We start from the raw sequence: 24,763 nt of genomic DNA on the forward strand, positions 1-24,763 counted from the left end.
ATGAGGGGGTGATCATGGATTGTCTGGCTGTACCCAAATATCATAAGTGTCCTTCTAAAAGAGGTGGATGGGCCGGGCGTGGTGGCTCACACCTGTAATCCCAGCACTTTGGGAGGCCAAGGCAGGCGGATCATGAGGTCAGGAGATCAAGACTATCCTGGCTAACGCGGTGAAACCCCGTCTCTACTAAAACTACAAAAAAACAGCCGGGTGTGGTGGCGGGCGCCTGTAGTCCCAGCTACTCAGGAGGCTGAGGCAGGGGAATGGCGTGAACCCAGGATGCGGAGCTTGCAGTGAGCCAAGATTGTGCCACTGCACTCCAGCCTGGGCAACAGAGCAAGACTCCGTCTCAAAAAATAATAATAATAATAATAAATAAATGAATAAAATAATAGGAACATATCAGTTGGATATAGAAAACAACTTGAAGGGGATCTCACGTGGTCAAAATTAGCAAAAACTTAAGCATCAAAGTAAATAATTCTGACAGATCATAACTTATTGAATAAAAGATAAAGCCATTATTCTACCCTGATATAAATAAATGAAATGGACAGTTTGATGAAAATATTTATATGAGTGTCCCCCCAACCCCCAAATACTTATTAATTTCAAAAGGAAAGGGAGTAACTACAATGAAGAGGCCTGTTGGATACACCTTAATCAAGTGATTAAAGTTCACATCACCAGTAGTAAGATCCTCATTTTGCTGATAGTGTGCAATGAGAATATAACATTAATTCTGTAATATTCCAAAGATTCATAATATGAATCTGATCATGAGGAAGCAAGACAATCCACATTTGAAGGCAGTATACAGAATTACTGGCTGTTAGTCTTCAAAGATGTCAGTGTCATGGGAGTCAAGGAAAGACTGAAGAACTGTGTCAGACTGAAGGAGAATAAGAGGCAGTGAAATTAAATGCAGTTGACATGGTTATGAAGAAGTTTGTGAAACTTGAATGAAGTGTGAGGATTAGGTGATAGTAGTTGCTCAGTGTTAGTTTTCTAATTCTGATGGCTGTATTGTGATTATGTAAGACTATGTCTTTGTAGGAATAACACTCTAAACATACTTGAGGGTGGTTTACTATTGACTGTGCTTGGAACTTTTGAGATTGTTTCAAAAGAAAAAAGCTTACCTCAAAGCAAAATAGATCAATAATATGTTGGTGCTTTTGATATGTGAATGGATAAGTTATGATATATCTACACAATGGATATTATAATGGAATGAAATACTGATACATGCAACATAATGGATAAATCTTGGAAACATGTTGAGCCAAAGAAGTCAGATATAAATGAGTACAAATTGTCTGATTGTTTTGTTTGTTTAAAAGTAGGAAAGGCTAATCTTGTTTTTGAGACCGAGTTTCACTCTGTCACCCAGACTGGGGTGCAGTGGCACAATCTAAGCTTACTGCAACCTTTGCCTGCCAGGTTCAAATGATTCTCCCACCTCAGCCTCCTGGCTAGCTGGGATTACAGGCGTACACCACCACACCTGGCTAATTTTTGTGTTTTTAGTAGAGACGGGGTTTCACCCTGTTGGCCAGGCTGGTCTTGAACTCCCTCAAGTGATCTGCCCACCTTGGCCTCCCAAAGTGCTGCGATTACAGGTGTGAGCCACCATGTCCGGCTAGGAAAGGCTAATCCATAGGGACAGGAAGAAGTTCCTTGGTTACTGAGCATTGGAGTGATAGACTGAGAAATTGCACAAAAAAACCTTTCGGGGTGGTAAAAACGTTCTTTTTGTTGATTGTGGTAGTTACATGGTTGTACATATTTTTCAGACCATTGAACTGTACATTTAATGTTTGTATTGTATGTGAATTGTGCCTCAATAAAATTAGAAAAGGGAAGTTTCTCCCACACGTGGAAGAAACTTGTAGTTGTGGTTATTTCTCCAGAGATAAACCAGGGATCACAAGTGGATGGCTTTTTTTCTCTTAAACTCAGTGGTAAGAATGAGATTTTCAAAAAACCCTTTGCATCTATTAGATAGGGTCTCACTCTGTCACCCAGGCTGGAATGCAGTGATGCAGTCACGGCTCACTACAGCCTCATCCTCCTGCACTCAAGCTGTCCTCCCATCTCAGCCTCCCCAGTAGCCAGGACTACAGGCATGAGCCAGGATACCCGGCTAATTTTTTTTTTTTTTTTGTAGTGACTGGGTTTTACCTGTTTAAAAATATATGCTAAACAGTATTAGATACGTAGATTTGTATGATATTACATCCTAGGTTACTCTCACCAATGACTAGGGTATAATATTTATTGAGGCCATGCCTTGAGTTTAACAGTTGTGTTTTAATACTATTTTGTAACATTTTGGTTAAATAAAACGTAAAGCTTACCATTTTAACCATTTTAAGTATACAATTCACTAGCATTAATTACATCCACATTGCTGTGCAACTATCACCACTGTCTCCAGAACTTTTTTATGTTCTAAACTGGAACTCTACCCCTTAAACATGAACTCCCAGTTCCCTCCTCCCCACAAACCCTCACGGCCATTATTCTCTGTCTGAATTTCACTGTTCTAGGTCCCTCATACAAGTGATATTATGCAATACTTGTCCTTTTGTGTCTGGCTTAGTATAATTCTACAACTTTTTGTAAAAGGAAATAAAATAGCCAAGAAGTGCAGCATAACATAACCAAAGCTCAGCAGCTTTTATGTTGTTTTCCAGAATTCCTTCCAATTTAAGGGCAGCCAAAACTCGTTATTTTAATAAACCTGACTATAAATTGCCTATGTAACTCTTGAAAGATATGTTGAATAAATAATATAGTGTCTCTCTTGACTAATACATTTCCAGATCTTTAATTTTGACATCTGATTTACTTTTAGAATAACTTACTTTGCTCAGTAAAACCAAAGTACTTGTTAACATAAATCTTTTATCCAGGGGAAAGGGAAGGTAAAGAGAAGTTGGTTAATGGGTACAAAAATAGTTAGATAGATGAAATATGTTCTATTATTTGATAGTACAGAAGGGAGACTATAGTTAATATTTTGTTGTATATTTCAGAATAGCTAGCAGAGAATTGGAATGTTACCAGTACAAAGAAGAGAGAAACGTTTGAAGTGACAGATATCCTAATTACCCTGATTTGATTATTACACATTGTGTACATGTATCAAAATATCACATATACCACAAAAATACATAACAACTATCATACATCAGTTTTTAAAAAAGAAAAAATTATTATGTAATGACCATGTGCTGTTGGTAATACTTTTCTGTTATTAGTAATGAAGACCAGTGACCTAACAGGAATTGTAGTACCTCAACAGTTTAAACCCATGTATCATAATGTTTTGAAAATATCAGTTATACTTTATTATTTTAAGAGAGTGCTAGTTGAAGGGAAGATAATCTTATTTGGCCCTCTTGTACTGAGTGATTTTTAGCAATTTATTTATTTTTAATTTTTTAAATTTATTTATTTAAAATAATTATTTAAATTATTTTATTTAATTTATTTAAAATAAAAAATTATTTTTTATTTGAGATGGGATTTGGAACTAAGAAGGATTGTGGGCTAAAGATTTTAGTTTGGAATCATTTAAATCACAATTTATATTAGAATAAGTAACATCAACCAGTTGCTTAGGGAGAAAATACGGAGAAGAGGAAAAAGACCAAGAACGTTGAGAACATCTTCATTTGCGTGGTCCTAAAGAACAATTATGGTTTATATATCTCAGGGGCATTATAATATGGTTGTCAGTCTTGCTTTTAATTCTTACTAACAACAGCTATTCAGCTTTAATTTTATCTTTCATTGGCATCTGAAACCATATTTTTTTCTTAGGTTGTGGCCAGTTTGTAGACTAGCAGGAGAACTTTGAATAAAAAATTATTATTCATGTATCATTTTAGCGATATACTCCCTCATTTGAGATTTCAAGTTGAGAAAGACTTAGTTTGGAGCTATGCACTAGTGTGAAAAGTGAGATCACCAGTGGACAGAGAAGAAAGAGGAACTCACTCTTAGGTATCTTACAATACTGTCTTTAAAATATTGTGGATTTCTGTAATTACATCTCTGTACCAAATGCATTTTGGGCTCATTGAGGGTTGAGGGCTGTGCTGCTCTGCTCTGCTATTCAGGATTATTATATAGCTAAGTTTGAATGGATTCTACTGTTTAGTAATTGAGGGGAAGAGAAGCTTATATTATTTGTGTTCCCATTTTACCTTTCTTTACAATCTCATGGTTAATGTATCATTTCCTCTGTTTTGAAAGAATATACTGACCCTATTTTATCCTCAGAGTTTTTTCTTTGAGTTCATTTTGACATAGAAACTCCCCTCCATCACCACTATCACCACCATGTAGGTAGGAGGTACAGTTTTAGATTATTAAATCTACTTGTTTAGTTTTTTAAAAATGTATATGTATAGATATATTCTAAATTATAAAATCTATTTAGAGGATTTTGTGGTTAGAATTTGTTTGGAAAAGCTTTTTAAACTGGCATTTTTATATTTAATAACATTTGCAGTTTAAAATTCAGAGAAACGTTGAAAATTTTTACTTTCATTTTTTTCTTTTTAGATCATCCAATTATGATGGGTTTTGAACCCCTTGTGAACCAGAGGCTACTTCCACCTACCTTCCCTCGATATGCAAAAATAATTAAAAGGGAAGAAATGGTGAACTATTTTGCAAGATTAATAGATAGAATAAAAACTGTCTGTGAGGTTGTGAATTTAACAAATTTACATTGTATCCTGGTAAGTACAAATCTCTGTTCCAGAATGTAACTTCCATTTAAAAAAAAATTGATACATAATAATTGTACATATTTATGTGGTAACTTTGGTTTAACAACAGAATAGTTGATCGCTTTATAGACATTGACCAAGGGTAAATACTACTCTTTGTCTATTTTCTGTGATAGCTAGAGGATTAAGTGGTTCATAAATACTATACATACATACTGTTTAATCCTCAAAAGCTTTTACACTATTTTAGAGATTAAGAAGCCGATGTTGAAGGGTTAGATAATTCATCCAAGATTTGTTTTGAGACAGGATCTCACTCTGTTGTCTAGGCTGGAGTACAGTGGTGTGATCTTGGCTCAAAGTGAACTTAAACTCTTTTTTTTTTTTTTTTTTTGTGGAGATGGGGGCCTTGATCTGTCACCTACATTGGAGTGCAGTGGCATGATCTCAGCTCACTGCAGCCTGGACCTTCTCGGCTCAAGCAATCCTTCTGCCTCTCAGCCTCCCAAGAAGCTGGGACCACAGGCGTGTGCCACCATGCCCAACAATGTTTTAGTTTAATCATTATTTTTGTAGAGATGGGGTCTCACTATGTTACCCAGGCTGGTGTTGAACTCCTGGGTTCAAGCAGTCCTCCTACTTCTGCCTCCCAAAATGCTGGGATTGCAGGTGTGAGCTACCACGCTCTGCCTAGCCTTGAACTCTTGAGGTCAAGTGATCTCCCACTTCAGCCTCCCAAGTAGCTGGGAGAGACACATGCCACTAGACTTGGCTAATTTTTTTTTTTTTTTTTTTTTTTTTTGATAGGGGGTTTCCCTCTGTTGCCCAGGCTGGAGTGCAGTGGTGTGATCTCAGCTCCCTGCAACCTCCGCCTGCCAGACTCAAGCTGTCATTCCACATCAGCCTCCCAAGTAGCTGGGACTGCAAGCGTGTGCCACCATGCATGGCTAATTTTTTGTATTTTTGGTAGAGACAGGGTTTCACCATTTTGCCCAGGCTGGTCTCTTAACTCCTGAACTCAAGCGATCCACCTGCTTTGGCCTCCCAAAGTGCTGGGATTACAAGTATGAGTCACTGCACCCGGTCAATTTTTGAATTTTTATTTATTGTGGAGACAAGGTCTCACCATGCTGGCCAGGCTGCTCTCGAACTCTTGGGCTCAAGCAATCCTTCCATCTTGGCCTCCCAAAGTGCCAGGATTATAGGCATGGGCCAGTGTGCTTGGCCTCACCTTAGTTTTAAGAGTGGGGATTGAACTCTGGATTCTGTCTTCAAAACATATAAATGTGTATATATATGCTGGTATACACATACATACATACATACATATATATTTATGTATGTGTGTGTGTGTATATATTTTTTTTGTTTGTTTGTTTTGAGACAGAGTCTCACTCTGTCGCCCAGGCTGGAGTGCAGTGGCGTGATCTTGGCTCACTGGAAGCTCCACCTCCCAGGTTCACGCCATTCTCCTGCCTCAGCCTCCCGAGTAGCTGGGACTACAGGCATCCGCCACCACGCCCAGCTAATTTTTTGTATTTTTAGTAGAAACGGGGTTTCATCGTGTTAGCCAGGATGGTCTTGATTTCCTGACCTCGTGATCCACCCACCTTGGCCTCCGAAAATGCTGGGATTACAGGCATGAGCCACTGCGCCCGGCCTTAAGTGTGTATATAGTTTTACATGTAAAAATGGGATCATGGTGTTTGGTAACCTGCATTTTAAAATTGCTTGTCTCTGTATCATGAACATCTTCCTTTTCATGTCAACAAATACATGACAAATTCTACATTATTTTAATGGCTGTGTGGTATTCCATTTTAAGCATATATAACAGTTTTTTAAATTTCATATTAAATTACATTTAGGTCATTTTCAGTGTTACAAACAATACTAAGATGAATATATTTATAGGTAACTCTTTTTATTGTATGCTTCCTTTCCCCTTAAGATAAATTCCTAAAAAATGAAGCTGCTAGGTACACTTTTAACTATCATATTTTGGATTAATATTTTTTATGGGTTAAAATATAGAAAAACAAGGCTCATTTTAAGAACATTCAGAGATGGAGCTTTTTTTTGTTTTTTGTTTTTCTCTCCTGTACCCACTGACAGCAGAAAAGCTTTTTAATTGGTAGGATTATAGTAGCACATGTAAGGTTAGTAGGAAAGGTAGAAAATGTGCAAGACAGTACTGTTGTTCTTAGGACATAAGTACACTAACATCTGTGGCATAGCTAGGCATTTGAGTGTTGTTACCTTACACACTGAGGTGTGGAATTGTCAGCCCCATGTCATTTTCTCTGTGAAATCTTCCCCTTTGGTTGCTGGTTGCCACTGTACCTGTGTTCCTTGAGCTCACATAGTACATAGTTTATACTCCCAGCATTTAGCAGCAGTCTCTGGGAAATAGTTGATAGTGAAGATTTGTGCTTTTGTTTATGTTCTTTATTTTTCCTTCTATTAATTCTTTGTCATTAAAACCCAGCTTAAGTCTTCATTCCTTAGTAAAACTTTCACTGATTATGCCTTTAATACCTTCTGTTGCATTTGCTTTCTTATTAGATTGCTCTTATTCTGTCATAAGAATCAGAATTTTAAAAGTTCCTAGGAAAAAGATCATAGAAAGACAGTTTTACAGTTAAACAAACTAAGGTTCATACGTTCTAAAGTAACCAAATTAGATGACTATAGTAGCATATCTGGAATGAGAATAGATATTTTCTTATTCTCTTCTGCCACATTGACTTTTTTGATCTTAATTGTTACATGAATATACATTTGTGTTCACTAGATTAATTGCAAGGTCTTTAAGTAAAATCAACTTGTAAACCCATGTCAACCATAAGGTAATATGCTTTTAATGTATATAGTTGTTTTACCAGTTGTATTGGTAAGCAAATGGACTTTAAAATAATTTTTTTAGTAAGCAACAGGGCTGACTTGGGTTGTGACAGGCTCCTGATATTGAAGGCTAAGTTGTCTGCCATTACTGTTGGTCAATTTCACTGAACCCTCTGAGGAAACCATGGCCCATTCCAGGTACCTTAGGGGGACCCACACTGGTTCTAACCAAGGGTAGGTAGCTGAGGCATTGTCAGTGATCCTTTAGAATTTTCTCAGCAAGCTGCAGGATTTCTTAATAAAGAGCTTGATCAGATAGATGCCCGAATAGGCATTTATTCTGATTTTGGTTTCTGAAGAGCTGCTATCCCAAGCAGTTCTCCTTAACAAATCCAAGTCCAAATATTAAAATACATACATTATTATTTAACTATAAAATTTGGAAGATGCAGAGAACTGTGAAGATGATAAATAACTGCTGTCCCACACTCTGTAGATGTTAGCATTTCGGTGTATTTTGTCATCTGGTTTTATATCTACATATAAACCCATATCTTTTCATTTTTTAGATAAATTTCTTTAAAAAAATTTTACATTTGAGGGTACATGTGAAGGTTTCTTACATAAATAAACACTTGGCCTGCCTCGGACTCTTATTGTTTTGAGGTGTGGTCCTTCAATACCTAGTTTATTGAGAGTGTAACATGAAGGGATGTTAAATTTTATCAGAAGGCTTTTCTGCATCTATTGAGATAATCATGTGATTTTTGTCTTTAGTTCTGTTTATGTGATGAATCACATTTATTGATTTTTTTGTATGTTGAACCAACCTTGCATCCCAGGGATGCAGCCTACTTGATCATGGTGAATTAGCTTTTTGATGTGCTGCTGGATTCGATTTGCAAGTACTTTGTTGAGGATTTTTGCATCGATGTTAATCAAAGATATTGGCCTGAAGTCTTCTTTTTTTGTTGAGTCTCTACCAGGTTTTGGTATCAAGATGATGCTAGCCTCATAGAAGGAGTTGGGGAGAAGTCCCTCCTCAGTTTTTTGCAATAGTTTCTGTAGGAATGGTACCAGCTCTTCTTTGTACATCTGGTAGAATTCACCTGTGAATCCATCACGTCCTGGCCTTTTTTTTTTGGTTGGTAGGTTATTTATTACTGATTCAGTTTTGGAGCTCATTATTGGTCTGTTCAGGGAATCAATTTCTTCCTGGCTCAGTCTTGGGAGGGTGTATGTGTCCAGGAATTTATCCATCTCTTCTAGGTTTTCTAGTTTGTATGTGTAGAGATGTTCATAGTAGTTTCTGATGGTTGTTTTTATTTCTTTGGGGTCAGTAGTAACATTCCCTTCATCATTTCTAATTGTGTTTATTTGGGTCTTCTCCCATTTCTTCTTAGTCTAGCTGGTGGCCTATTTTATTTTTTTTCAAAAAACTAATAGCAAGATTTGTTGATCTTTTGAATGGGTTTTCATGTCTTGATTTCCCTCAGTTCACCTCTGATTTTTGTTAGTCCTTGCCTTCTGCTAGCTTGGAGATTTTTTTGTTCTTGGTTTCTCTGATTCTTTCAGTTGTGAAGTTAGGTTGTTTGAGATCTTTGTAACTTTTTGATGTGGGCATTACATGCTATGAATTTCGTTCTTAACACTGCTTTAGCTGTGTCCTAGAGATTTTGGTATGTTGTATCTTTGTTCTCATTATTTTCAAAGAACTTCTTGATTTCTGCCTTAATTTCATTATTTACCCAAAAGGCATTCAGGAGGATGTTGTTTAATTCACATGTAATTGCATGGTTTTGAGTGATTTTCATTGTGTCGACTTTTATTTTTATTACGCTGTGGTCCAAGAGTATGTTTGGTATGACTTCAGTTCTTTTACATTTGTTGAGTATTTTATGTCCAATTATGTGGTCGATATTAGAGTATGTGCCATGTGGTGATGAGAAGGTTGTATATTCTGTTGTTTTTGGGTGGAGACTTCTGTAAAGGTCTATCAAATCCATTTGGTCCAGTGCTGAGTTCAGGTCCTGAATATCTTTGTTAATTTTTTGTCTCGATGATCCATCTAATACTGTCATTGGAGTGTTGAAGTCTCCCACTGTTGTTACGTGGGAGTCTGTGTCTCTTTGTAGGTCTGTAAGAACTTGCTTTAGGAATCTGGGTGCATATATATTTAGGATAGTTAGGTTTTCTTGTTGAATTGAACCCTTTACCCTTATGTAATACCCTTCCTTGTCTTATTTGATCTTTGTTGGTGTGAAATCTGTTTTGTCTGAAATTAGGATTGCAACCCCTGCTTTTTTCTGTTTTCCATTTGCTTGGAAGATTTTCCTCCATCCCTTTATTTTGAGCCTATGAGTGTCATTATGTGTGAGATGAGTCTCTTGAAGACAGCACATCAGTACGTCTTGCTTTTTTATCCAGCTTGTCGCTCTGTGTTTTTTAAGCGGGCCGTTTAGCCCGTTTACATTCAGGTTAGTATGATATGTGTGGATTTGATCCTGTCATTATGGTGTTAGCTGGTTATTATGTTGGCTTGTTTTTGTGGTTGCTTTATAGTGACACTAGTCTGTGTGTTTAAGTGTGTTTTTGTATTAGCTGGTAGTAGTCTTTCCTTTCTATATTTAGGGCTCCTTTCAAGATCCTCTTGTAAGGTAGGACTGGTGGTAATGAAGTCCCTCAACATTTGCTTATCTGAAAAGGATCTTATTTCTCCTTCACTTAGGAAGGTTAGTTTGGTGGGATATGAAATTCTTGGTTGAAGATTTTTAAAAGAATGTTGAATATAGGACCCCAATTTCTTCTTGTAGGGTTTCAGCTGAGAGGTCTCCTTTTAGCCTGATGGGGATCCCTTTTTAGGTTACTCGCCCTTTCTTTGTAGCTGCCTTTAACATTTGTTTCATTTCGGCTTTGGAAAACCTGAGGATTTTATGTTTTGGGGATGATCTGCTTGTGTAGAATCTTGGAGGACTTCTCTGTATTTCCTGAATTTGAATGTTGGCTTCTCTAGCAAAGTTGGGGAAGTTTTCATGAACAATACCCAGAAATATATTTTCCAAGATGTTTGCTTTCTCCCCCTGCCTTTCAGGGATGCCGGTGATTCAAAGTTAGCTTGTTTCCATAATCCCATACTTCTCAGAGGTTTTTTTCATTCCTTTTTCTTCTTTTTTCTTTATTTTTGTCTGACTGTCTTATTTCAGAGAACCAGTCTTCAAGTTCTGAGATTCTGTCCTCACCTCAGTTTATTTTGCTGTTAATACTTGTGATTGCATAGTGAAATTCTTGTATTGTTCAGCTCTGTCAGACCTTTTAGGTTCTTTTTTATGCCAGCTATTTTATCCTTCAGCTCCTGTATCACTTTATTATTATTATTTTTCTTGGATTGGGTTTTGCTATCCTCCTGAATCTCTATGATCTTTGGTCCTGAATTCTATTTCTGTCATTCCAGCCAGTTCAGCCTGGTTAAGAACTCATGTTGGAGAACTGGTGCAGTCATTTGGAGGACATATGACACTCTGGCCATTTGAGTTACCATAGTTCTTGCCTAGGTTCTTTCTCATCTCTGTGTGTGGATGTTCCTTTAACTGCAGTGTGGATTGAGTACAGTCAATAGACTTCTTTTCTGGGTGTTTTCACTGGGCCGAGGCTTTCTGTAGGGTCTTTATTTGAAGCTGACTTCTTGTCTCTGGTTTCAAAGTGGGGTATGTTAGTGAAGTACTTTTGGTGTTGAAGCTTTGGTGACACTTAGGCTTATTGATCACTTGGTAGACTCTTGCTCAAAAACCTGTATCTTTTGGTCTTTCCCTATAGTCAGCAACAATCAGTAATGTGCATCCAGTTGACTTGGTTACTTGGAATTTATTTCTGTGAAATAGGAACTAAAGTTCTGCCATGACTTAGTAAATTATTATTGGTATTATTTTTATGGTATACAAATTTAATATTGGTATCCACACAATTCTATGATTGGTCAGTTTTTTTAAGGAAAGTTTTTAGAGTCTAGAATTATCCATTGTCCCTTTTATATAATTAAATAATTTCTATAGAAATGACCTTTATTTGTCATATTTTAACTCTGGTACTATGTCATTTCCAGAAGGTCTAGTAAAAATTACAGTCTATGATGAAGTGTTTTTAGCTTTTATTTAATCTATTAATGACATTGCTTTTTCTTTATATATCTGTTAGGATTTTTTCTGTGAATTTAGCGAACAGTCACCATGTGTTCTTTCAAGATCTCTGTTACAAGTAAGTTCCACTTAGTATCACAATACTTATTTAAACATTATATGTGTATTGACATTGTTTTATTGATTGATTGAACAAAAGGTAGATGCTTTTAAAGGATTTTCCAGTTAGTGTTGTGTATTTTTTTTTTAATTGAAGTATTAACTTTAAGCATTAGACATCCATCAAGATCATATCCTAGGTCATAAAACAAACCTCAGTAATTTAAAAACAATCAAAATCCTACAAAGTATCTTTCTTATCATTTTAGAATTAAACTAGTAATCAACAAGGGAATGATATCCAGGAAAATCTCCAAATATTTTGAAATTAAACAACTTGTAAGTAACACGTGGGTCAAAGACAGAGGTCTTGAGGGGAGTTCAAAAATATTTTGAACTGAATGAACATTAAAATATACCCAAATCTGTGAGATACAAATAAAGCAGCGCTTAGAGGGAAATTTGTAGCATTGAACGTTTTTTTGTTTTGTTTTTGTTTTGAGATAATCTCACTCTGTTGCCCAGGCTGGAGTGCAGTGGCATGCTCTTGGCTAACTGCAATCTCCGCCTCCCGGGTTCAAGTGATTCTTGTGCCTCAGCCTATCAAGTAGCTGGGATTACAGGCGCACACCATCATGCCTAGCTAATTTTTGTATTTTTGGTAGAGACGGGGTTTCACCATGTTGGCCAGGCTGGTCTCAAACCCCTGACCTCAGGTGATCCACCCGTCTCAGCCTCCCAAAGTGCTAGGATTACAGGTTGGAGGATCGCTTGAACCTGGGAAATCCAGGCTGCAGTGAGCTGTGATCCCACCACTGCATTCCAGCTTGGGCAACAGAGTGAGACCCTGTCAAAAAAAAAAAAAGAGTCTATGGTTAGTAATTTAAGCTACCACTGTATGAAACCAGAAAAAGAAGAGCATATTAAAACAAACAGAAGGAAATAATGAGCAGAAATTAGTAAAATATAGAACAGAAAAACAATGGAGAAAATCAGTGCAACCCAAAGCTCATTCTTTGAAAATATTCATGAAGTCAATGAACCTCTAATGAGGCATAATAAGAGAAAGATAAAAATGACTAATATCAAGAATGAAAGAAGGGGTATCATTACAGACTCTGTAAACATTAAAAGAATAGTAATGGGATATACAACTCTGTCCATAAATGCAAAAGCAGATAAAATGGACCTATTCCTTTAAATGTAGATACAGACTACCAAAACTCAAGAAGAGACAGATAATTTGAATAATCTCTTATCTATTAAATAAATCAGACTTATAGTTAAAAACCTAACAATGCAAACTCCAGGCCAGCTCTATGTAGTGTCTTCCAGAAAATAAAAGAGGCAAGAACACTCATATGAGCCAGAATTTACTCTATCAAAACCAAACCAACTTTACAAACATGGAAAACTATAGACCATATTTTCCTCAAAAACACAGATGTAAAAATCTTCAATAAATTATTAATAAATCAAATTCAACAATATATAAAAAGAGGTAATACACCATGACCAAATAAGATTTACCCTAAGAATCAAGCCTGGTTCACCAGTTGAAAATTGGTCAGCATAATATACCATATTATCTAAAGTCTTAGTAGATTCACAAAAAGCATTTGACAAAATTCAACATCCATTCATGATTTGAAACTCTTAGCAAAACTAGATACAGAAGAGAGCTTCCTAAACCTGATAAAGGACATATACAAAAATACCTTACAGCTAACATCATACTTAATGATGAAAGACTAAATGGTTTCCTCCAAGAATGGGAAGAAGGCAAAGATGCCCACTTCGCTCTTACTGAACGTTGGAAATCTTAGCCAGTGCAATAAAGCAAGAAAAAGAAATAAATGGCACACAGATTTGGAAAGGAAGAAAAAATATTGTCTATTTAGAGACGACATGATTTTCCATGTAGAATGCCCATGGATTTTACAAGGAAGTTCCTAGAACTGATTAGTGAATTTAGTGAGATTATAGGATATGAAGTCATTATACAGAAAGCAGTTGTAATTCTATATACTTGAAATGAACAATGGGAGATCAAAATTTTAAAAACCAAACTATTTACAATAACAAAATGAAATACGTAGGTGCAAATCTAATATGATTAATATTCAGCAATATTCAATATATTAAATATTCAAATTCAACATGGTAAATATTAGGGAAATGCAAATTAAATCACAGAAATACTATTCACCTTTCAGAATATCTTTTAAAAAAAAAAATCTGGCCAGGCATGGTGGCTCACGCCTGTAATCCCAGCACTTTGGGAGGCGGAGGTGGGTGGATCACGAGATCAGAAGTTCAAGATCAGCCTGGCCAAGATAGTGAAACCCCATCTGTACTAAAAATACAAAAATTAGCCTGGCATGGTGGCAGGCGCCTGTAATCCCAGCTACTCGGGAGGCTGAGGCAGAGAATTGCTTGAACCTAGGAGGCAGAGGTTGCAGTAAGCCAAGATCGCACCACTACACTCCAGCCTGGGCAACAGAGCGAGACCCCGTCTCAAAAAAAAAAAATCTGATAATACCAAGTGCTGGTGAGGATGTATTTGGTGATAGGAATGTAATGTGGTTCAGCTGCTTTGGAAAATCGCTTGGCACGTTCTTATAAATTAAACATGCAGCTCACACTCCTAGTTGATTGCCTAAGAGAAGTGAAATTTGACATTCTTCTCGAAACCTCTGCAAATGTGTAGAGCTGTTTGTTCATGATCATCAAAAACAGACAACCCAAATGTTCTTGAGCTGGTCAGTGGATAAACATACTGTGGTACATGCACAGTGGAATACTACTCAGAAATGAAAAGAAAATGAAGCATGATACACTTAACAATGCCAATGAATCTCCACTGCATTATGCTGGGTAAAAGAAGCTGGACTCAAAAGGCTATATGATTTCGTTTTAATGACATTCTGGAAATGGCAAAACTGATAGAGCTGGAGAGCAGATCAGTGCTTGCCAGGGGTTTGGGGCGGGAGGAGCATTTGACCACAAAGGGATCACATGAGGGAATGTTTTTAGGGTGATATAGGTGATACAGTTTGTTCTGTATCTTGATTGTGAGACTGATTTGAAAAACTATGCTTTTGTTAGACTTATAACTGTACAACAAACGTAAATTTTACCATATGTAAATTTTAAAATTTAAAAACAGTCTTAGGAAATCAAGGTATGGTATATTAAATACTAAAATACAGTGGATTGTTAAGGAAAGGAAAGGAAATTAAAACAAATTATTAAATGCAAGTTTTAAATTTTTTCATGTTCAGAAATGAACATAAAAAATATTAAAAATATTTGTATATGTTACAAAACATTCATTAGAGGTAAACAGGATTATCAAATAACATGTATAGCCATTTACTATTTCATAGTTTATGAAGCATTTTTTAATACATTAGCTCATTTGACATAATCAGATTAGTCAGTTTATTTTGACTATTTTAATATTACTACTCTTGGGAGGTTTTTATTTCTGTACATTTTTTATCCTACATCAGCATTCACCTTCAGTAAGGATTAATAAGTAACACTCATTGTGGAGACAGCAATTTATAAAAAATTTTCACAAACTTTTTATATTTTAATCACTTGCGTAGTCTGTGGCATTTATAAGTATACTCATTTTACACTAATGACAATTCTGTGCGTGACACCGTGACTAATATATAACATTTGTTTTAAGACCACTTTCCTGGTGGATAACAAAAAGGTCTTTGGAACTCATCTCATGCAAGACATGGTGAAAGATGCACTTCGGTCTTTTGTCAGTCCTCCGGTGCTTTCCCCCAAGTAAGTATTGTAAGACATTTTAGAGTTGTATGTATGTGCTCCTTTAAAAGCCCAACTTCTCTGTACTCCTTCTTTATAGCCAGAGTATCAAAATTGGGACCAAATCTCCATGTAAAAGTAACTTAATAGTGTTAAAATTAATTGATCTCTGCCACATTGTTTAGATTAAAACTAAGGTTTTTATGAGGTTGACAAAATTTCTGATAACTCCTCTAAGTTTTTTGTCTCCAGTGTAAGTCCTTAAACTTTGCCGTAGTAGAGGCACTGCCCCGAAAACATGCTGCCATCAGAGGCTGAAAGGATTGCATGCAGAAAGAATCATCATTTGAAAGCTGGCATTCTGAGAAATGTGAGGCTTTTCCAACAGGGAAGGGAAGAAAGGAGTCGTCATTTCTTAACAAAGCACTTACACTTTGTTAAAAAAAAAGATACACCTAACAAAGTGTATCTTTTTCCACTGAAAGATACACGATGGCTTTCTATCACAAATTACTTCATGGTAGATCTAATTAATTATATGTAATGGCTGCCAAATATTTCATAATAAATGTTGAGTATCTTTTATCCAAAATGCTCTGGACCAGAGGTGTTTTAGATTTCCGATATTTTTGGATTTTTGAAATATTTGCATGTACATAATGTTGCTCAGGCTGGAGTGCAGTGGCATCATCTCAGCTTACTGCAACCTCCGCCTCCTAGGTTCAAGAGATTCTCCCACATCAGCCTCCTGAGTAGCTGAGATCACGGGTGCATGTCACCATGCCCAGCTAATTTTTGTATTTTTAGTAGAGATGGGCTTTCGCTATGTTGGCCAGGCTGGTCTCAAACCCTGACCTCAAGTGATCTGCCCACCTTGGCCTCCCAAAGTGCTGGGATTATAGGCTTGAACCACTGTGCCGGCCTAATATGTTTCTTTTACATGGTGGTGTAATTTTTGTTAGCTCAAATCTTTTGAAAGCAGAATTCAGCCTGTTCACATTTGGTATACACTATTGGGTCATGAGTTTGATGTTAATAAATCAACAGTATATTAATCCATTAAATGAGGTGTCTTAAACAGAAATACACATAAAATAAGGTTATTCATTGATCAGTGCATGGAAATGTTGTGACCAGAGACTCATAGGACTCTAACCCTTTATTTCCCATGTTAGCAATGATTTAATAGTCTAATTTAGTATCTTCAGAAACTTTATGGAACATAAATACCACAAATAATGATAATTGTATATATGGAAAACTTTATTGTGTGGTAGTCTAGTTGTTCCACTGTTTTAAAACTTTCAGTGTTATAGATGAGAATCCTCTTTTCCTTTGTAAGTGATTTGAAACTTCTTCTGAAGCGTTGATGAGTTTCTCTTTATTTTAGGAGTTCAGAAGTTTTACCAGAATATTCATGTGTGATTTTCAGCTAGTGCTATCTGGAATTCAGTCATTAAAGACTCAGGTTTTTAGTCAGATCATTTGTCCCTGTTATTATTTATTGCTTCACCTTCATCTGTTTTGATTTTTCCTTTTTTAGAGCTCCTAGCATACTAGGGTCTTCTAGAGCTCTCTTACCTATGCCTCATGACAGTCATCTCCTTGTTATTTTTGCTGTGTTGTGAGAAAGTTCTTCTTCTTGATCTTCAAGGCTACTAATGAACATATTTCTTCTACTGAATTTTTAAATTTGAAAATAATCATTTTTAGATTGAGAGAGCCTTTTAAAGCTTTTAAAGAGCCTTTTAAAAGCTTTATTTTAATCTCAAGTAATTTTCTTGCTTTAGGGTTAAAGATGTAATGAACCTTCAGCACTTCCCATTTCACCAACTGCCTGTTCCAGGTGTTGACCTTTTTTCTTTCTCCTGGGTGCTGGGTGCACTGTCTTTGCCATTGTGTGACCTTGGCTCTGTTATTCAGAGATAAGGAACACTGTAAAGGAAACCACTTTGTGAGAAGAGATGACGTGCCAAAGGGAGGTATAGGTGATTTATAACCAATGGTGAGGAGTGGGGATACAGAAAAAATTAGGATCCTGTATAGTATTTTCTTTGTGATTACTATTAGGAGCACAGTCCATGAGGAAATCAATTGTAGGAAAATATGTGACACTGAAGTAGGGTCATGAAAAAGTAGAGCTTTAGACTTTTCCTTTTCTCCTTGCTAATTTGATCTTACTGGATCCAACTCTGATTGTTCAAATATAGACCTATAGGAATTGGAAATATCACAAATTTATTGTGTGAATTACATAATAATTGTAAAATATTTCTTAATCTAATACTGAAATTCTTTAACTTAGGAATCGGTTCCATTTTCTCTTTTATTCACCTTCTCTGTCATTTGGTAGCATCTGCAGTAATTGCTGCTGCTTTTGTTTGGGCTGAATAGATTTTAATGATGTGACTGTTATCTTGCAGGTGCTACCTATATAATAATCACCAGGCTAAGGACTGTATCGACTCCTTTGTTACTCACTGTGTTCGGGTAAGAGCTACAATTTGGATTGTCATAATGGGTACTTTAAAAATCATGGGCTGTGGCTGGGCACGGTGGCTCATGCCTGTAATCCCAGCACTTTGGGAGGCTGAGGCAGGTGGATCACCTGAGGTCAGGAGTTTGAGACCAGCCTGGCCAACATAGTGAAACCCCATCTCTACTAAAAATACAAAAATCAGCGTGTGGTGGCGCACGCCTGTAGTCCCAGCTACTCAGGAGCCTGAGGTGGGAAAATCGCTTGAACCCAGGAGGTTTCAGTGAACCAAGATCGTGCCATTGCACTGCAGCCTGGGGGACAGAGTGAGACTTTGTCTCAATAACCATAATAATAATAATAATAATAATAATAATAATAATAAATTGCTGGACTGTAATTCCTTCAGTGTCTGTGCTTTTTTTCATCTAATATTTCTTATTTACTTTCAGTGAATAAATAAAAACTGTCTCCTCCTAACACTTGAGTGGATGGTTTTATATCCTAAGGTCTTCTGATAGGTTATTAGCTACAGAGGCAGCCTTGGATGACCTCCCACTGCAGCCTGTGGGGACCATAGATAGGGAGTGTTATGACTCTCAACTGGGAAAACAGCAGTTGCTTCCTCAAAATTTTTTGTGAATGGACATAAAAATTTTACTTTTTTTTTTAACCTTAGAATTTTTTTTTTTTTTTTTTTTTTAAGACGGTGTCTCGCTCTGTGGCCCAGGCGGGAGTGCAGTGGCACAATCTCGGCTCACTGCAAGCTCCGCCTCCCGGGTTCACGCCATTCTCCTGCCTCAGCCTCCCAAGTAGCTGGGACTACAGGCGCCGCCATCATGCCCGGCTAATTTTTTTTTTTTGTATTTTTAGTAGAGACGGGGTTTCACGTGTTAGCCAGGATGGTCTCGATCTCCTGACCTCGTGATCCACCTGCCTTGGCCTCCCAAAGTGCTGGGATTACAAGCGTGAGCCACCGCGCCTGGCCTAACCTTAGAATATTTTTAACATCCTTGTACACTTATCTTTGTATTATATTAATGAACTGAGTTATAATAAAATTATTGGCTGGGCATGGTGGCTCACGCCTGTAATCCCAGCAGTTTGGGAGGCTGAGGCAGGTGGATCACCTGAGGTCGGGAGTTCGAGACCAGCCTGACCAACGTGGAAAAACCCTGTCTCTACTGAAAATACAAAATTAGCTGGGCATAGTGGTGCATGCCTGTAATCCCAGCTACTCAGGAGGCTGGGGCAGGAGAATTGCTTGAACCCAGAAGGCAGAGGTTGCAGTGAGTAGAGATCACGCCATTGCACTCCAGCCTGGGCAACAAGAGCAAAACTGTCTCCAAAAAAAAATTAAAATTATTAATTTAAATGAGGTCACAAATTGTTTTCATCTCAAGTAATTAGGAAAAAATGCAAATCTTGTAGTGAGTTGAATTATTCATTTTTATTTAATTTTTTAAAATATTTATTTATTTATTTATTTTAAGACAGGGTCTCCCTCTGTTGCCCAGGCTGGAGTGCAGTGATCTTGGCTCACTGCAACCTCTACCCGCTGGGTTCAAGCAATCCTCCCACCTCAGCATTCGGAGGAGCGGAGACTACAGGCTCATGGCACCACACCTGGCTAATTTTTTTGTATTTTTTGTGGAGACAGGTTCACCCTGTTGGCCAGGCTGGTCTCAAACTCCTGAGCTCAAGTGATCCGCCCGTCTTGGCCTCCCAAAGTGCTGGGACTTACAGGCAGGAGCCACCGCACCCGGCTTCATTTTTATTTAATTAGATGTATTTCTTTTAGAGAACTCCAACAGGCAGCTTTTTTGGGTCTACTTCCAGTTACTAAATATATATATATTTCATATATATATTTCACATATATATTTCATATATATATTTCACATATATACTTCCAGTTACTAAATATATATTATATATAATTACATTATATATGTACATCACAAACACTCAGGTTTAGTATATTAGACTTTGAGTTCAACTTTTAAACTTAATATATATATTCTATGATATATATTAATATATATTATATATCATATCATATAATTATATACTATAATATATAATATATAATATAGTATATAACATATAATGTATATAATATATATAAGATATATAATATATATTATATATAAGAATATATAATATATATTATATATAAGAATATATAATATATATTATATATAAGAATATATAATATATATTATATATAAGAATATATAATATATATTATATATAAGAATATATAATATATATTATATATAAGAATATATAATATATATTATATATAAGAATATATAATAATAATATATAATATATATAATAATATATAATAGAAAGGCAGCATGGTATGGGGAAAGAAAAAACAATAGAAGACCAGAATTTATTTCATTTTTATCATTAATATTTTATCAGGCATATCACTTTTTTTTAAACTTTCCCTTTTTTTTTTGTTTTTTTTTGAGATGAAGTCTCACTCTGTTGCCCAGGCTGGAGTGCAGTGGCGCGATCTCAGCTTACTGCAACCTCCGCCTCCCAGGTTCAAGAAGTTCTCTGCCTCAGCCTCCCATGTAGCTGGGATTACAGGCGCCTGCCACCACGCCCAGCTAATTTTTGTATTTTTATTAGTGACGGGGTTTCACCAACAGTCACAACTGTTGACCTCATCATCCACCTGCCTTGGCCTCCCAAAGTGCTGGGATTACAGGGGTGAGCCACTGTGCCCGACCCAACTTTCCACTCTTTAAAGAGTAAAATGCTTATATCTTCTCTGACCTCTTACAGGGTAGTTACTGATCAAATGAGATAATATCTGTCACAGTATGCAAATATAAAACAGTATTATACTTTGAGAATCTTCTAACTCAGACTTACAAATCCATGTCTCTTGCCTGGTTAGTGGAATGTTACATAGTATTTTAGATGAGAACACCTTATGGAGAAAGCAGGAATAAAGAACCATAGTCAAGCTTTATGGCTATTAGCTCTTTTTAAGCTAATAATTATTAGGCATTCTGACATATTTATAGCAGCACAGGAATGTCAGCCTTGAACATTGGCTTTTGACTCAAGCAGGAAAGAAATTGTCCTTGTGAAATTGCAAGAAGATATCTAAAGATCGAAGGAAGCTATTTTTATCATATGAAAGCAAGTTTCACATGAAGCTGTTTTTTCCAGTTATTGATAAATTCTGGTGTTGAGTTCCTTAAAACAAACACCTATGTAAAATTAAAAGTATACATAGACATAATTCTTACATACACAGCATTTTTTTCCCTTAAACCAGATTGTGAACTTGGAATGTTAAGTTTCTTTGGTACTAGGAAATTTCATATTTACAGTTGACAAATTATATGTGTATTGCAGCCATTCTGTAGTCTTATTCAGATCCATGGACATAACAGGGCTCGACAGAGAGATAAGCTTGGTCATATTCTTGAGGAATTTGCTACCTTGCAGGATGAGGTAAGAGCCAGGTTCCCCTCTCTTCTAAAATTAAATGATGCACACACTTTGTCCAGATTTTTAAAAACAATAATTCAGAACAATATTTTGACTAATTTTTCAACATGATCCACTTTTCACTTAAAATATAACAGTTTCTTACACCAACGTTTACAAAATGAAACAACAATAATCCAAACTGATAGATATCTTAAATATTTCTTTGATAATAGGAATAAATTATGAAATATGTATAAAATGATAGTTTTACAAGCTTACATTATAAAAAATATTAATACATTAATTTTAAAGTTAATTTGTGTGCAGCAGCAATATTGATAAGACCTGAAGTGTATTTGTATTTTTGTCCTTTAAAATTGATTTGGTTTAAGGCATGTTTAGGTAAATGTTAACCATTGTGAAATGAGAACTTCAAATGTAAACCTAACTAAAAATGCATTTAAAAATGTTTCTTTGGGTGGTCAGATTTAAATTTTCTGCTCATATTCTTTTTAGCTGTACGTTTTTTTAAAGTTCTCTCATTACCTTAAGAAAACAAAACGAACACAGTTTATGACATTTTATTTTAATAGGCAGAGAAGGTTGATGCAGCGCTTCACACCATGCTGTTGAAACAGGAACCCCAAAGGCAACATTTGGCCTGTTTAGGTACCTGGGTCCTTTACCATAACCTTCGCATTATGATACAGTACCTTCTAAGTGGCTTTGAATTGGAACTCTACAGTATGCACGAGTACTATTACATATATTGGTAAGAGCACAGTTTGAGTTAAAATTGGTGGTGGGTGCAATGGATAAGATCTGAGAATTCAGAGTTAATTTCAGGGTACTTTTTCATTTAGTATATTTTATCTTTAGTTGTGGGACAGTTGGAAAAATTTGAAAATTAGAGCTAGATCATCTTGAATATCTTTAAGTGCTATAATATTGCATAAGTGTATTTTTCCAAATATTTACGTAAAAATTAACAAAAAATGACTCCAAAGTAAATGGATTAATTGAAGATCATTTATTTGCTCCTATGGAGAAAAATTAACACATTTTGCCCTGAATTTGGTGGCAGTAGCTGTGGATGTACTTGACAGTTAAACATCAAATTGGAATCAGGTCTGTCTTCTTGGAAGAAATCATGACCAAGGTGATCACTGGGAGCATAACTGTTTCAAACCGTGGTGCTGAGGATTCACTTCAGGAGCTTTGGAGTTGATAAAAGATGATCTTCGGCAGAGTAGTTCTTCCCTTTCACTTGCGGACAAAATAAACCTAGTAAGAGGATGTTTGGAAAAGAGGATGTTTGAGCATATTTTAGGCATGTAAAAGCTGTCATAGAAAGAAAATAAGATTGAGTGTTAATGAATTCAGTTATTTTGAATTTTTTTCTCAGTCTGGCACATAATTTTAAACTAATGACCTGTGTTACTCATCACAAACACTCAGGTTTAGTGTATTAGACTTTAATAGAGTTCAACTTTTAAACTTGTTTAAATTTTACCTAGTAATTAAGATATTCTGTATTCTCTGAAGTCACTGCTGTGGGAGGGAAAGTAATTCTCTTCCATGCTGTTGATGTAGATTTTGTTATGAGCAGTGAAGGCTTTTGACAGACAACTCTTGCCTGTGAAAACTGAATTTGAGCATCAACTAGCAGTATGAGAATAATTTTCCTTGCTATATATTCTTCAACATTTATATAGATAATACCAAATAATCCTTACTAACAGGTATTTATATAGCTACTTTGGATACTACATTTTGTTATTCATAGTAGACAATTCTGGTTTTGTTTTCGTTTCTGTTTTTTGAGGTGGGGTCTTGCCATGTTGCCCGGGTTGGTCCTGAACTCTTGGGTTGTCAGTCTTCCCACCTCAGCCTCTCAAGTAGGTGGGACTACAGATGTGCACCACTGCACCTGGCTACTTCTGTTCCTTTTTATAGGGGAACATGCTCAGGTTCTTTCTTTTGTGGCTTGAAGCAGCTAATGGGACCTTTGTTCTTGATTTCTCAGATCAAAATATTATTTTTATATGCTTTTTTGCACAGAGAATTGGGATCTTAATTGAGCAAATAAATGAGACGCAGATAAATACTCCATTACACATTTGTCTATATACATAAGTAGATTTGTTTCTTTTCTTGTTAAAAGAACTTTAGTTCTGCCCATAAATACCCTTGTGGTCTTTTCATAATTGGTTTTGAACTGCTTTTTAATTTCAAAATTACAGATTGGGCTCCTGCATTTCCCCGAGATAACCTTTAGTTGTTTTTCATGCATACGGTCCCTGAGGCATGTGGACTCTTTAAATCATCAGCAAAAACAGTGATTCTTAAACTTTAACATGCATCATAATCACTTGGAAAGTGCATTAATACACAAATTTTTGGGCTAAGTTCCTAGAATTCCTGACCTGTTAGGTCTAGGGTGAGACCGAATAATTTGCATTTCTAACTGGTTCTCAGGTGAACTGCTGCTGGCCCAGAGATGACAGTTTGAGAACCATTGGTATAGAATATCAGCACTCTCTTAGACATAAATGTATATTAATTTTGATAAAGCACTTAATAAAAGATCATTGAGGTACCTGATATTTGAGAAGAAAAGGCTGCATCTTAGTTGTCCCCTTCACTCATGTGTCCTTAGGTTAGATAAACAGAAGGTAGAAGACATCATCAGTTGCCTATAGAAATCCTTCACTTGAATTAAGATATATGAGTTGTTATGGACTCTCACATTTTGTAGGGTGGCAGGGAACAAAATTCAGTTATATGGTATAAAAGGGTACTATAGTAAATGTTTTTCTTAAATTCAGGGCCAGGAATTGTTTACTCTCCATATGAAATTATAGGCCTTATTATGTTATGAAATGCATATATATTTATATATATATATATATCTCGTAGATTTGAAGACTTTTCTGGCTTAGCAGTGTTTAAAGTTCTGAAAAATTAGTGTCTGGTAGAGAATGTTCTGTTTTATATTTCATTTATTAAATAAACTCAAGTAAATTGTAAATGTGAATGTTCTTAATTTTTAAGAATGATTTTATATAATGCCGATAATTTTTTATCTTTTTCTGATTTTATTTGCTTTGTGATTAAAAGAAAATATTTATAGACTGAACTGAACTGTGTTCTGATATAATAAAAACTTAATGGGCATTCATTTGATTTGCATATGTACATGTATAATTATCAAG

General features: G+C 35.9%; 2 protein-coding genes across 11 annotated transcripts in view; one reads left to right on the plus strand and one right to left on the minus strand.

The window, feature by feature from the left end:
• NAA35 (N-alpha-acetyltransferase 35, NatC auxiliary subunit) overlaps positions 1-24,763 on the plus strand; it is an 81,780-nt gene that overhangs the window by 50,794 nt on the left and 6,223 nt on the right. For 4 of the 7 annotated variants that reach the window (XM_003809171.7, XM_008961351.5, XM_008961352.6 and 1 more), the window contains exons 12-17: positions 4,579-4,757; positions 11,784-11,843; positions 15,525-15,631; positions 18,034-18,100; positions 21,471-21,569; positions 22,142-22,320. In XM_003809171.7, the coding sequence (XP_003809219.2) occupies positions 4,579-4,757; positions 11,784-11,843; positions 15,525-15,631; positions 18,034-18,100; positions 21,471-21,569; positions 22,142-22,320 (691 nt within the window). The remainder of the gene's footprint in view (positions 1-4,578; positions 4,758-11,783; positions 11,844-15,524; positions 15,632-18,033; positions 18,101-21,470; positions 21,570-22,141; positions 22,321-24,763) is intronic. The other 3 variants (XM_055091990.1, XM_008961350.6, XM_055091991.2) reach the window with 1 other exon arrangement.
• GOLM1 (golgi membrane protein 1) overlaps positions 22,114-24,763 on the minus strand; it is an 87,723-nt gene continuing 85,073 nt past the window's right edge. For 2 of the 4 annotated variants that reach the window (XM_063594004.1, XM_063594003.1), the window contains one exon: positions 22,556-22,832. In XM_063594004.1, coding sequence (XP_063450074.1) covers positions 22,753-22,832 — 80 coding nt within the window. In that variant the 3' untranslated portion in view covers positions 22,556-22,752. Of the gene's footprint in view, positions 22,833-24,148; positions 24,203-24,763 lie in introns of all 4 variants that reach the window. The other 2 variants (XM_034967471.3, XM_034967467.3) reach the window with 2 other exon arrangements.

The sequence above is a fragment of the Pan paniscus genome, chromosome 11 (assembly GCF_029289425.2).
Source record: "Pan paniscus chromosome 11, NHGRI_mPanPan1-v2.0_pri, whole genome shotgun sequence".
Classification (NCBI taxonomy): domain Eukaryota; kingdom Metazoa; phylum Chordata; class Mammalia; order Primates; family Hominidae; genus Pan; species Pan paniscus.